This window comes from Pelophylax lessonae (assembly GCF_965119305.1).
Source record: "Pelophylax lessonae genome assembly, chromosome: 4".
In the NCBI taxonomy this organism is placed as follows: Eukaryota; Metazoa; Chordata; class Amphibia; order Anura; family Ranidae; genus Pelophylax; species Pelophylax lessonae.
In genome coordinates this window covers 275457339-275472683 of record NC_138771.1, presented here as the reverse complement: position 1 = coordinate 275472683, position 15345 = coordinate 275457339, and the positions used below count along the sequence as shown (strand labels likewise).

Sequence of the window (15345 nt, the reverse complement as noted above, 5' to 3'; positions counted from 1 at the left end):
GTATTGAAGCCACTAGTTCAGCATGAAAGCTAAGCAACTACCATTTCTGAAGAAAGTCAGCAATGCAGCCCTCATCGCTCTTATGACATGGTTGCATTTTAGTTTAGGATGCAACAACATTATATAAAACTTACTCAAGGGTGCTGGAAAACGATTGAAGTAAATTTTACCCAAACATCTCAGGAAATAGATCTCACTCATATGCCATAGGCAGCCAATGGCTGTCAGATAAAGTCATATTCAAAAATTAAAAATGGTAGGACTAAGGACAAGAAATATTTACACCCCTACCCCAATCAAGGCAATAGGTTTACATGAATATCCTAATTAATGGATAGTTACTTCTTGACATTTACCATATGCCAAATATTAGCTCAGTTCATGAAAATACATGCTTACAATTAGCCTACCACCACCTGATTGATGTGCTCATGTTCTCATTAAAATAATTTGTCTTCCTTAAAGGGAATTTATCTGGAAAGCAATATAGCAGCTGATATTGTGGATTTTATTTTAAAGATACAAGACTTGGGTCTGTAAATCTCATCCTTGCTTCCCTAACAAGTGAGTCACTAACCCTGAACAAAAAAGGTGCAGATTGAACACTGACTTGCTGGCTGTAAAATGAGATGGCAGATTCCATATAGTAACCCTGAAAGAACTTTAAAAGCATACAGATGTTACAGCAGAATGTCTCTGCAGCATGCTCCACTACCAGAAATGAAATCATGTCTTATCTATGCTGATTTGATCATATCCACACCTATCTTTGATGGATCACTGATGGGAAGCTAAGCTAAGCTATACTATTTTACGTTCTGAATGTGAAGTACACCTCAGGCTGTAATAACATGTCACCTGATAAGTTAGCAGTCAGAGGTGCATTGAAAGACCCTGTATCAATACAAAGAAAAAAATGTGAAAACTCTATACAAGAGTAAATTTAAAGTTACATTTAATTCTCAGAGTTAATATCATAAAAGAAGACATTTTTTACAGTCATTTCACATTAGAAGCCTTATGTGAAAAGGAGCCAATCTCGGATTATGGGCCACACACTAGTTTTCCTGGGAAGTGGACACAAGACCTCCACCAAGGTCTCAACTTTTGTGTACCATACACAGAAAGGCAGATTCCACCCAAATCTTCTCACACGTGTTTTGCTTTGTGTCAGAGTTCCTTTAGGAAAGAAAGAAAGTGGACTGCAGCCCATTACATAGAATGAGGAAGAGGTCTCCAATGCCCTATAATAGGTGGCATTCTGCTGTAAAATTCACATTTGAACATAGCACCCTGATTGGAGGACTATTCAGCAAATCATCTCACTGTTATATGCCAAGGTAATTAGAATTCCAACAAACCTAACAATATTGACAGCTCAGCAAAAAAATACAGGTCTTCTTTGCTGAGCATCCCTTTCACACTTAATAGAATATTTGTCAAGCTTGTATGCATTAAAGAAAAATAAGGGAAAAAAACTGTACAGAGGCAAAAGTAGAATAACAAAAAAAATATTTTACTAAAACATAAGATTTACAGATTTCCAAGACAAGCCATACAAAATGGTCACAAGCTTTGGATGGTTTAACACTCAAAAAGAGAAGTTAGTTATAATTTAATAGGGGTCACACTGGATTCACAACTTTTGTGTGTGTCTTCGGGCAAGCTTGTCTGTCTACAGAAGCGAGCTAGGGGGCCAACATACTACAGACAAGTTAGCCTTTTTCAAACAATATTAATAAAAAGGAGGTATCCATTTGTTAAAAGGGGAAGAAAAAAAAAAAAAAAGTAGGATACTGCAACAACCCTAGACTATTTCCATTCACAGTGCTCACACTGAAATTATGATGCTAAAATGGAAAGTTTGAGGTCTTGCCACCTCTTAAACTTTAAGGAACATGCTGATGATAATCTACTGCCTCGGCTCATGCGCTACAACAGTGAACTGGGACAAGACATGAGATCTGCTATTGTGCACTTAATCACCAAAGACTGACCATGTCTGGGCTTTTTTTTTTTTTTTTAATTCTGTATTTTTCTTTATTTTTTTCTTTTTAAGACTGTGTCCATTGAACGCAAACAAAAAATATAAGGAAGAAATCTTGGCAGAACAGAAGAAGTGATGCACACTTGAAGAGCAAGAGGAGTTTAAACGTTATTCGTGGCGTATAGCCTAGTCCATGCTCTGGCTGCAAGGAAGAAAGGAAAAAGGGGTCAGTGTCAATATTATAATAGAACCAAAGAACTATACATCAAAATCAAGTGTGTCATGATTATGATAGAACAATGCATGGAGCCAAAACCTGGATAATGTATTTTTTCATTCAGGCCTATAGCATCTCCCTGGTCGTTTGCTATTCAGCTACATACACTTCAGAAGGAAAACCCTCAGTACTTGAACAAGATTTCTTCAATGGTAAAAGTACCTAAAAATCATCTGCTATCAGGTCACATGACTTTGCTTCATATTTTAAATTATACAGCCTAGGGAGGGGAGAACTATTCTGTCAACCAGCAAAAAACAAAATCACTGGAAATGATCACTCCTCCTTAATGCAGGGTCACCATTACAGCCTATGGGAACACTTGGGGATATCAGGACAGAGATTTAGTTCATGTATAAAAATGATGGCAGGATTAGGGATTTCTAAGGCAAAGCAAGCAGCAAGACTATAGTTAATCTGTGGATCCGGTTAACTGGTAATTATGCCCTTGTGTAAGTATACCTGTCTCTATAGCTTGGGCTTCATTTGTCTTCCACTGCTCAGCTACATCGTTTGCTAATGGATCGTCTGGATTGGGTGCGCTTAACAAAGCCTGAATTGATAGAAGCACTGTACGGATCTGCAGAGCCGGAGACCATTTATCTGCAGACAGATGAGAAAAACACATTAAATGCATGGTCAGAGAAAAAAAAAAAAAACTAAAACAAACAAACATGGTCTCCATACACATAAATGTTAAACAGTCAACCACTGTACTCTTCAAACCAACATGAATACGCTTCCTAAAAAAACAAACCTAAAACAACCTAAAGTGGGTCTTAAATCTACGTTTTGCTTAACCTTAGTGCATGTAACTGTGTCCCCTCCAAAAAAACAAAAACAAAAAGAAGCAGCTTTTAGCGACTTGACAAATTGTCTGGCTGCAGGTCTTCACTTTCTGCTCGCACATGAGACTCAGGCAGCAGCGGGAGCTCCTGCTGCAGTCAGTCAAATCCTGCGAGTAGGGAGCAGGGGTGTGTGTGTGTTTTTCTCTGACGACGCACACAGCCCAGGTCAAAAAAATGGGCGCACAAGTGGCCCCTCCCTTCCCCCAGCACACATGGGAACACTGAAAGAAAGTAGGAATAGGGGGACTAAAGAGGAGGTAAGGAACCATTCTGTGCAACAGAATAGCACTACATAGAACAGTTAAGTAAAGAATATTTTTATTTTAATACAAAATTTAAAAAAAAAAAAAAAAAAAAAAAAAGGCGTTATAACCAATTTAATAATTGAGACTTCCCGTTTCTCCAGAAAAAGACAGGGAACCCTCTCCAATGGAACACAGATAACTAAAAATACTCACAGGGGGTTTTCACTATTTCCTAATAAAATGGTCTAGCTTTAGATATACTTTGATTTTGAAGATAATTTAATTATTGGCAGTTGCTACCGAGTATTTTTAAGTGGTGTAGCATGAATCTTTATATAGGTCTAGTTTGTATTCTGGAAAGGCCTTTACTGCTTCAGTTCAATTATACGTTCTCGCAGACAAGTGTCTCAGCTCTACATTTTCAGCTGATGACAGCAACTAGCAGTTCACATTTCAACACTTGCAGGCAGAATGTTTTTATGGTATATTTGTAGACAGCAGGAAAATTCACAATAACCTACAAGTTCATTCTTCTCACAGAAAACACACAAAGCAGGTTCTCCTGTTAATTACTTTGAACATTTCTAAAGCAAAAGGAGCTCAGAATTATGCCATAACTGACTTCTTTTAAAAATGCAAGGTTCTTGGATGTCATGCTATCCTATGCTTTTTTTATTTTTGTTTATTTAATTAAAGCAGTTGTAAACCTAAAATAAATAAAAAAAAAATCTGCAAGACAAAAAGGCATAATGAGCTAGTATGCATCGCATACTAGCTCATTATGAATTACTTACCTTAGAACGAAGCCCCGACACGGACCCTCGGACACCGCTGCGGGCGCTGACATGATCCCACGTCGTCTCTTCCGGGTTCGGCGGCTCCGGCACTGTGATAGGCCGGAGCCGCGATGACGTCACAGTCATTTTCCGGCAAGCTCCCGGCAAGGGAAGCTGAAGGTCCGCCCGACCTTCAGAGAGCATGCGCCGCTCGCGTGAGCGGCTGCATGCACTGCAAATATCTCCTAAACTGTGCCGGTTTAGGAGATATTAATTGTACCTACAGGTAAGCCTTATTATAGGCTTTCCTGTAGTTAAAAGTGAAAAAAAGCGGTATACTAGCGCTTTAAAGAATGCAACACAGATAACAAGCACATATGCAGGTAAATTAAATGACAAGTCTTCCAATACAACACGTAAGTACGGTTGTCAAAAATGAGCATTGTAAAAAATATAACAATGTTTGCCGCCACATGGTATGAAAAATACACATAGTAAATTCTATCCCCAGAACCTCCGCGAGAGTTGGGTTAGACTCACGCTGGGGAAGCCGTCTCCTGAGAGTAATAGGAAAACCAAATGGTTATGGACAACGAGAGAGTATGCTCATGTGTGGGTAGAGGCTTGGGCCTGTGTGCATCCAGAAATCTTTTTCAGTTTTAAAGTAAAGACAGAAGAGGAGCTGTAGGAAAGAAAAAGAGGTAGTGTAATTGAGAGAAGGGGGAAAAAAAACAAGGGGGACAAGAGGGAAAACAGAGGGGGGCCTGAATGGCAGGAATTGGGCCCTACAATAAGCAACAGAGGTGGCATCAACCTGCGTGGCACCAGTCCCCCATGTAGAGCCAGAATAGGTCAGATACTCGTCCGAGACTCGAAAAAGGTTCCAAGGCATCCACCTAGTCCAATGTGCCTCACTCGTCCCTCGAAGGGCAGAAGTGAGATCTTCCATATGCTCAAGTTCGTTCACCCTGGCAATCCCTTTGTGAGACTGTAGGTGCAGATTGTGGTTTCCAAATTCCCGAGACGCACGCACGGGCAGCATTCAAAAGGTGTTTAAGTAGAGATTTATGATCTGTTCTTCCACATAGGTGTAAAGTTAAGCAACACTGCCTTTGGGTCGTTTTGCATCAATGAATCTCCAAACGAGCCGGAGCACCGGTTCCCAGAAGGAGGTAAGCACAGGGCAGTCCCAAAAAATATGTAGGAGGGTACCCTCAGAAGAGTGACACCTCCAACATCTATCACTTCATTGAGGAAACAACTTGGCCAGAACCGATGGCGTTCTGTACCATCAACTTATAAGTAAATTCTTGATATCTGCTGCTTAGAGAGGATTTGTGCGCGAAATAAAGTATGCGATTCTTCTGGGGATCCAAAAATGTAACTCCAAGCTCCCTCCTCCTTTGCAAGAAAGGGGGGCTCCGCCTGCACCTTGAACTCCAGTAGAAGTTTGTAGGAGCTGGAGAGAGAACCCCGGATTGGGCCTGCACCCAGGCACAATTCTTCAAAGGCGTGCAATTTCCGCTGGAAGAATGTATGTTTCGGTAGCGATCGCAGAAAATGCGAAAGTTGAAGAGAACGCTAATGGTTAAGGAAAGAGGGGGGTTGACCGGGGGGCAGAATGTGGTCCGTACGCCAGCCAACTGGACTCAGAAACTGTGAACCACATATGAGCCCCTCTTGTGGATAAAAGGCTAAAGATGGAGTCTGTAAGCCCGGGCTGAAAGCCCTGATGTCCGATAATTGGCGTCATGGGAGAGGGAAAACCCATCAGGGAAGCAATCGTAAAAAAATCTATCCACCTCAGCTAGAGTGATACCGATCAATGGATATTGCAAAAAATGGTGCAGCGCAAATCAAAAGATAAATATGAATAGCAGATAATATAAACATTAATAAAACAGAAACATATTAGAAACTGTCCATCAATAATGGTTAAAAGTCCCAGAGAGTCATCAGAGGTAGAAAAATCCGTAAGAAGTGCTATAAGAGGCAGGTCACAGAGAATCCAATCAGTGAATCCCTTCACCAAGAAGCACACCACTGCGCTCACCTCAAAGTTTGACCCCTGTTTCACCAGCAGGTCAAACAAAGCAGTATAACAGATTCCTCCAATGATCTCAGGGAACAGCTTGCCTCCTATACTCTGGTCAGTTAAGATAAAGACTCCATATGCGGTGTAAAATAAATTAACAAAGCCTCTAAGTGCACACTGTATGCTTAAAACACATTTAATAGAGAATCGCACTTACAAGCAAAGAGTCATAAGGAGGCAGTAATACATCCATCGGGTGAAGACAGCGCCGAGGGCTCTGCAAAACGGCAGCCAGCTCAGCAGACGCGAGACAGCAGCGGGTGACGTCAGAGGAAACAACTCTACCTCCCGGGAGGTGCTCCGGCTCGTTCGGAGATTAATGAATGCAAAACGACCCAAAGGCAGTGTTGCTTAACTTTACACCTATGTCGAAGAACAGATATCCTAAATCTCTACTTAAACACCTTTTGAATGCTGGCTGTGCGTGCATCTCGGGTATGTGGAAACCGCAATCTGCACCTACAGTCTCACAAATGGATTGCCAGGGTGAACGAACTTGAGCATATGGAAGATCTCACTTCTGCCCTTCAAGGGACGAGTGGGGCACATTGGACTAGGTGGATGCCTTGGAACCTTTTTCGAGTCTCGGACGAGTATCTGACCTATGCTTCTTGGTGAAGGGATTCACTGATTGGATTCTGTGTGATCTGCCTCTTATAACACTTCTTACGGATTTATCCACCTCTGATGACTCTCTGGGACTTTTAACCATTATTGATGGACAGTTTCTAATAGGTTTCTGTTTTATTAATGTTTATATTATCTGCTATTCATATTTATCTTTTGAATTGCGCTGCACCATTTTTTGCAATATTTTTTGTCTGGGATCCATTGTGTATTCTGGTTCGTGTACAGCCAGCATTTCATTTTTCTATTTTATCACCTGTCTGCGCTGACTGTTTTTTTGTATTTATATTGCTACCCATCAATGGATGCCCCGTGATAGAGGTCAAATACTGTCTACCCGTCCAAGGCAGTCCTGCAAGCGGTGCACCATAGGCATCCTGTTCCAGCTGGACCCACAAATTAAAAGGCTGGTGCCTACACCAGTCCAGAACTCTAGTCATATGGACAAGCAGTACAATACAATGTGGAGTCTGGAAAGCCTATGCCCCCCCTTGCCTTAGGATGGAGCAGTAGGTTACCTCTAAGACGAGGATGCCTACCATGCCAGACAAATTTAACAAATGCGCAGCGAACTGAGTAAGAAGATTCGAGGCAGTCTAATTGGTAGCATCTGTAAGAGGTAAAGCAATCTGGGCATTGCATTCATTTTTAAGACATTGCAACGGCCAAACCATGACAGGGCCAAGGAGTCCCATTTCTTCAGGTCACCGGACAGAGTTCCAAGGAGGGGCTGAAAGTTCAAAGAGAAGATCTCAGACAGGTTCGCCAAAGTTTTTAATGTTTTGAGCCACTGACCAAGAATAAAAAGAATAAGGCAACTAGCAGTTCTAATACCAGCAGGAATTCCTGGACTGGGATCATCCAAGAAAGCAGCGATCAAAGGTGATAAACCTGTTGTCTGCACATTCCACACACTCCAAGGTCTATGACCAGCTTTAGGCTTTTAAATAAAACTCAAGAAAGGCATTTCATGTCAGTTAGGCAGCCCATAGAGGATTCAGTTCTTTTTCGTTCAACCAGGAGATTAAACTTCCCTGCCATCGGAATACACGGATTAGACTATAGCCTATGGTGCTGATAGAGTGGCAAAGCATCTGACAGGGCGGTTGTACAGAAGTCAGTCGATAGATTACCATCTGCCCATACATGGAGCAATATACAGCCAGTTGCTGCTGAGCCAGCCACATTTCGATCCACATTTGGCCAGCTTTATTGCCTTAATGGACAGTCTATCTACATGAACATGGATTGCATTTGAATTACCTACTCAGAAATAAGGTGCTAAATGGAACCAATACATCTAAATATCATACTGGATATGGTAGGACAAACAGTTACTAGTAGAGCTGCATGATTCTGGATAAAATGAGAATCACAATTTTTTTGCTTAGAGTAAAGATCACGTTTCTCTGCATATTTTTTTTTACATTATACAAAAAAATTGGGCTAACTTTACTGGTTTTTCTTTTTTAAATATTATACACACACACACACACACACACACGTTTGGGGGTTCCAATCAATTTTCTAGCAAAAAAATTTGGATTTTTGACTTACAGTAAAATCCATTTCTCTGATGTTCATTGATGGACACAGCTCCTGTCATTCTTGACCATTGGGACGTCCCAAAGCAGTGTCAAACATGAAGGGTGAGAAACAGCAAAAAATTCCTAAGGCTAAACAGTAGCCAACCAGGCAACAGGGGCTCAACCCAAAACAACTGGAGCCCACCTGGAAAAACACAATACACCCTCAAAGAGGATCAGGACCTCTTAACAGCACCCTGAAAAACCTTGCGGCCAAATGAAGCATCTGCAGATGCCAACACATCCACTTTATAAAAACTTTGCGAAAGTGTGCACTGATTGACCAGGTGGCTGCCTTGCAAACCTGCGTCACTGACGCCTGACGGCAGAAGGCACTAAACGCCCTAGTAGAGTGCGCATTGAAAGGGAAAGGCGGAAACTGTCTTCTGATGGAATAGGCCTGACCCATAATACTGACCCCACGGGGCCACCAGCCCATCTGTGGCATCTGCCAGAGGATCCCTTGACCGAGCGACAAACCTCTGCACCTTTCTGTTGAGCCGAGACACCAACAGATTCACTCCCACCAGAAACACAGCCGATTGAAATACCTCCGGATGAAGGGACCACTCCCCTTGGTCCAACCCCTTCAGACTTAGGAAATCCGCCTGCCAATTTTCCACCCCGGGAATGTGTATGACGGAGAGGGCTGGAACGAATCGCTCTGCCCACCATAGAATGCCGGGTACCTCCAGAGCCACCAAAGCACTTCTTGTGCCCCTTGATGATTGACATAAGCCACAGCCGTGGCATTGTCCGATAGAATGCGCACTGGGCATCCCTTAAGATGATCCGTCCAATTATCCAGACACAGTATGATCGAAGTTCCAGGACATTGATCGGTAGTCTGGACCCTTCCATTGTCCAGATCCCCTGAGCAGAATGCTTGCCGAGGATCCCCTGGGCAGAATGCTTGGCATCCGTGGTGACAACCGTCCATTACAAGAGGAAGGATTTTCCCAGCTGAAGCGTGAAGCCACTATATGCAGCTCGGCTGGTTCCAATTGTCCAGAGACTGCCGAGTCTTGTCCCATTTGGCTTGCAAGGACCTCGTACGGAACTGTGCAAACGGAGCCACCTCAAAAAAGGTAGATACCATCAGGCCCAGCACCCTCATGCAAGTCCGGAGGGATGACCATTTGTTGGACAGCAGGAGGCGAATTGCAGCCTGCAATTTCTGGAGTTTGTCCACAGGAAGGGGCACTCTGGCTACGACCGAGTCCAGAGTCAGGCCCAAATAGTCCAGCTTCATGGACGGAACCAGGGCAGATTTCTGAAAACGTAGAATCCAGCCGAAAACTCTAGCAGAGTTCGTATATTGATTTTCAGGTTCTCCACCAGAGCAGAGGGAGACTCCGCTCGCAGAAGAAGATCGTCCAAGTAGCCCAATATTGTGATTCCCCCCTTGGCGTAGCAAGGCTAGCACCGGAGCCAAAAACTTTTGTAAAGACCCAAGGAACAGAGGCGAGACCAAAGGGTAACGCAACAAACTAATAATGCTCTTCTCCCACAGCAAAGCGGAGAAAACGCTGGTGACTGGCACATATTGGAATGTGAAGATAGACATCCTTGATCTATAGAGGCGAGGCAATCCCCCCTGACACAGGGATGCCACCACCATTCGAACGGACTCCATTCTGAACTTCTGTACCCGCACAAAGCAGTTGAGCGCCTTGAGGTCCAGGATTGGATGCACTTTGCCTTCCTTCCTGGGGACTGAGCAGGTTTGAGTAAAAACCCTGAAAACTTTCGAAAGTCAGAACGGAGACAATCACCCCTTGAAGGAACAGGTCTTGTACCCCCCATATAGACCCTGTAACCGGTCTGGGGGCAGGCCCAGGTTGGAAGGAAAAAACCATGTTGGGGGACAAGAGCAAAACTCGATCTTGTAGCCGGACCAAATGACTTTTTGAACCCACTTGTCATGCACCAGGGAAGTCCACAGGTCCGGAAGCCAGCAAAAATGTACCCCCTCCCCCGATATGGGTGAGGGTGTACCCTCATGCCGAAGGAGACTTGTCCGCGGGTCTGGAGAAGCCCGCTCTCAGCTTGCATGACCAGGTTCGTTTGGATCCGCCAGAGGCCCTGAAAGGCTTCAAGCCCTTGTCAGTCAACCCAGAGAAAAAAGAAAAAAAAAAAAAAAAAAGAAAAAAAAAAAAAAAACTTATGGTGCTGAGAAGGAAGGTCCACGTCTACGATGAGGTTCCTTGCCCTTAGTAGCCTGCAGAAGAAAGGTACTCTCCCCACCCCCGTGAGACCTTTAATGATGTCATCCAGGGTAGCTCCAAACAAGACGATCACCTTGAAACCTTGAAAGGGAAGATCAGTCAAAGCCTTTTTAGAAGTCTGGTCCGCAGACCAGCATTTGAGCCAAAAGACACGCTGAAGGACCACCGCCAAAACAGAGGCGAGCCATCAGAGTAGCCGCGTCCAAAGAGGCATCACAGATAAACTGCAGCCCCTGGACCAGCTGGTCCGCCAGCTCAGCACAGGCAGGAGGGAGCTGTTCTCACTCCAGGTCACGGCGTAGGAGCTTAGCCCACTCGGTCAGAGTTTGCGACACTAGGGAAATGGTAAATACCGGCCTCATTGCTGAACCAGCTAAGGTGTACATAATGTGGGCCAAAGCCTCCGCCATCCGGTCATCTGGATCCTTAAAGGCTGGGGACTCTTCCCCCGGAAACATGGTTGCCTTGTTTAATCTGGAAACCGGAGGGTCCACCACCGGTGACACGGTCCACTTCTTAAGGAGGGACTCATAGGGGTAACGCCTGGTAAAGCGCTTAGGAACCCCATGGAGACGCTTTGATCATCCCCACTCTTTAGCAACAATTCTTTCAAAATAGGCAGGGAAACCCCTTTGCCGTTCTGGATGGCATGTGAGTGCCAAAGGGTACCTGCGCCTCCGTCGCAGCTTCAACTGCATCCTCCATCCTCAGGGTCTCATGCACAGATACAATCAGTGCATCTACCAGTGCCTCTTCGTGCGCAGGTCGCAGACGTGGGGGAATCATCCTCACTATCAGAGGATTCCAGGCGCGTGGTCGCAGACCCAATAGAGTGACCCACGTCTGCTGAATCAGATCTGATGAGACAGGAGAAGTATTTGGGGGTCGCTTTTTGCAAGCCCGTCACCCGGAAGAGCCTCCTCTATCCGGGACACAAGGGACTCCAGGACCGCCGCCAGTGCATGAATGGATAGATGGTTGGGACCCAGAGGACCCTGCAGTCTCAGAGGGGTTTAGGTGGGGAAACTTGCTCCAAAGACTCCATAAATGACCAGGGGGCCCACAAAAAAGTGGGACACACTGCTAAGAGACAACCCTCACAGCGCTGGCAGCACCACCTGGTTGTCAAGCACAAGGCACAGAGCGATCCTTAGCAGAGCAGAAAATGACTCCACCAGACTCACTACCCGTCGACACAAGCACCTGCAACCACCAGAAGAATCTGCACTACACGTGCGGCGATCAGGAAGCTAAATGATCCAGGAGTCAGCACCAGGAGATGAGGGGCTCCCAGCGCCAAAACCGCCACCCACAGGGCTCCACTGTCATGGTGGCCGCTATTTGCATTGTAAACAAGTAAATGGCTGCCGGAAAACACAAAAACGGCAACCGTGTATAGAAACACACAGGCTACAACAAAATGGAGGCCTGAGAGCATAACCCCTGGGACTGCCCATGGGTGTAGCCAGAATTTTTTTCTGCCCAGTGTCCTACTCCTGTAGGGGGGCAGTATAACCAATGGTCAAGAATGACAGGAGCTGTGTCCAATGAACGAAAGAGAAAATTGGATTTTTGTCTTACCGTAAAATCCTTTTCTCTGATGTCTGACGGACACAGCTCCATAATTTTCTTGACCATTGGGTTATGCTACCCCCTTACGGGAATAGGACACTAGGCAGGAAAAAGCTTTACCACGCCTATGGAGTAGTCCCAGGGGATATACTCCCACTTCCTGCTATAGGCACCACCATACAGCGTTTAGGACAACTCCACTGATTCATGACAATTTTGTCACAGTAGACAGGAAAAATCTTAAAATAAACCAAGCTAGAAATTCTAAGGGTATCCACTAGGATTTTGGAAGCAGTAGGACCAGATAACTTTGGATTTTAGGAGTAAATTACTAAGTTAACACCATGGCATTGAGCCTGTGACATATGGAAGGAGAGATTAGTGACAAACTAACTAAAATTCCTGAGCAGTCTTATCCCAGCAATCATTTTCCAGATTTTTAGGATGAAAGTTTAAAATGGGGGGGAAAAAAAAGCCTTTGTCTAATTCACTGATACATAGGATGTCATTTGTCTTCAACCAACACAGCTTCCCTTTAGGTCCAGCTCTGGACACCATGATTTTTTTTAAAGTTCCAGATGTGTTCATATTTTGTACCTATACCCATTTATACACGGTTTGCATTGATAAAAATCTATTCTAAATGTAGTCTATCTGCTGCAGCTCCATCACAAACAGTGCTTTGTGGTTGGGAAAGCACAGATAGAGGGCAGAGGCAAAACACCTGGTGTCCGTCATAGAGGTCTTTGAGATATGGGGAGGAGGCAGAAGTACAGCTCCCACTGGACATTCTGGGACCAGCTAAATACAGGGTTTACAATAGTTTTAATCAAAGTAAACAGTACATAAAAGGTCATAGCTACAAAATATTAAGACATTGGAATCTATGAAAATTAGGCTACCCAAACTTGGGCTTTTAGGTGATCTTTTGGGCTTTTAGGTGATCTTTTAGGATTTTTAAAGGGTGGACCCCATCAGGATATAAATAAAAGTAGGGTCAAAGCACTTTTTTTAATCTTTTAATCACTTGCTCTGGAATGTTTTACCACCCCTCATGACCTGAGCATTTTTTTGCCATTTAGCACATTTAGTCACTTTAACTGGTAATTCCTCATGCAACACTGTACACAAATGACATGTTATCTTTTTTTACACAAATAGAGCTTTCTTTTGGTGGTATTTGATCACAACTGGGTTTTTTTTAATATTGTAAAAATAAAGGATATTTTCTACTTAGTTATAAAATATATGCAATAAAATCAAATTTCTTCATACATTTAGTCCAAAATGTATTCTGCTACAGGTCTATGGTAAAAAAAAAAAAAAATATTATATTTATTTATATATATATATGTGCGTTTTATGGTTTGTGTGAAAGTTGTAGCATATACAAACTATGGTACATACATTTAAAAATTCATCAATCCTGATGTGCTGAAGACCAATCTAATTTTTTTTAAAGACCGTTAAAATGTCAGGACAGTACAAATACCTGCTAAATGACCTCTTTTTGGAAAGTAGACAGTCTGAGGCATGGCGAGTTTTTGAAGTTGTAACTTTCTGTCAATTTTTCTTTTTAATACTTTAATTACAGTTACATAAACTATTGTAACAGCAAAATATTGTACTGTCATGAATGGGTTACATGCGTAAAAGCTGTAATTACTAGTGATCTGTGATTGGATACAGCTAGTCACATGGTGCAGTGATTGGCACCATGTGATAGCTGTGAGCCAATCACAGCATAGAGAACACAGCGGTTAATGAATAACAGCTTTGTTGACATTGTGACCATGCAAATAAATGGATTTTTGTAAGAACTTACCGTAAAATCCTTTTCTCTTAAGCTCATTGACAGACGTAGTCTTGATTCTCAAGAGCTGGGTTATGTTGTCTCCGCAGGAGTAGGACTAGGCAGAATGACAAAACGTTCTGGCTCCACCCTAGGGGGCAGTCCCTGAGGGTATATCCTCCCTCTCTCTGCTACAGGGAATCAGTTCTGTTTAAAGCAGTACAGAGAAATTAACCCAACCCAACTCAATGATAGAGGGGCGGGTACTACGTCTGTCAATGAGCTTAAGAGAAAAGGATTTTACGGTAAGTTCTTACAAAAATCCATTTTTCTCTATCGCTCATTGACAGACGTAGTCTTCTTGATTCTCAAGAGCTGGGACATCCAGAAGCAGTGCCACAAATGAGGGGTGGGATTGACAAAATCAAATCCAATCTAGTAGGCCCAACCGGTGCCAAACTAGAAGTTTTAAAGGCTCATTATAAACAAAGAATGAGACTAAAGAAAAAAATTTTCCAACGGAAAAAAACCCTCGAGGTAGACCACTGGTCTCCTCAAATTGCGGCCTGCAAAACCTTGCGGCCAAATGAGGCATCAGACGATGCCATTACATCAACTTTATAATGTTTAGAGAAGGTATGCACCGACGACCAGGTAGCCGCCTTGCACACCTGGACCACTGACGCCTGATGGCGAAAGGCCCATGACGCACTAAGTGCCCGAGTGGAGTGCGCCTTAACAGGGAACGGGGGCTCCCGACCCTTAATAGAATAAGCCTGCACTACCGTCTGTCTGATCCATCTGGAAATGGTCGCGGCAGATGCAGGCAACCCCTTTTTGGGTCCATCTGGGATCACAAAAAGTGAATCCGTCTTGCGAAACGAGTCTGTCGTTTTCAAGTATACCCTGATCGCCCGGACCACATCCAAGGAGTGCAAAGCAAATTCCCGAGGATGACTGGGCTTAGGACACAGGGAAGGTAATACAATTTCTTCATTCAGATGAAATTCTGAAACTACTTTTGGTAGGAAGGATGGATTCGGACGAAGAACCACCTTATCTCTATGAACCACCAGATATGGTGAACGACAAGATAATGCGGCCAGTTCTGACACCCTGCGTGCAGAAGTAATAGCCACCAAGAAGGCCACCTTCTGGGACAACGTGGGTAGAGGAATCTCCCTAATATCTTCAAAGGGAGGTTTCTGAAGAACCGACAACACTAAATTAAGATCCCAGGGGGGTAACGGCGCGTGCACTGGCGGAGCCAGATGTCGCACCCCCTGGATGAAATTCCGCACCAAGGAATGAG

The 15345-nt window shown here is 43.8% G+C and overlaps 1 protein-coding gene across 1 annotated transcript in view; it reads right to left on the bottom strand.

Annotated features, from left to right (window-relative positions):
* Window positions 1-1495: 1495 nt before the first annotated feature.
* The window catches only part of UBE2N (ubiquitin conjugating enzyme E2 N), a 56231-nt gene continuing 42381 nt past the window's right edge, over window positions 1496-15345 (bottom strand). Inside the window, exons 3-4 of the mRNA XM_082253364.1 lie at window positions 2727-2867; window positions 1496-2189 (exon numbers count right to left, since the gene is read on the bottom strand). Coding sequence (XP_082109490.1) covers window positions 2149-2189; window positions 2727-2867 — 182 coding nt within the window. The 3' untranslated portion in view covers window positions 1496-2148. The remainder of the gene's footprint in view (window positions 2190-2726; window positions 2868-15345) is intronic.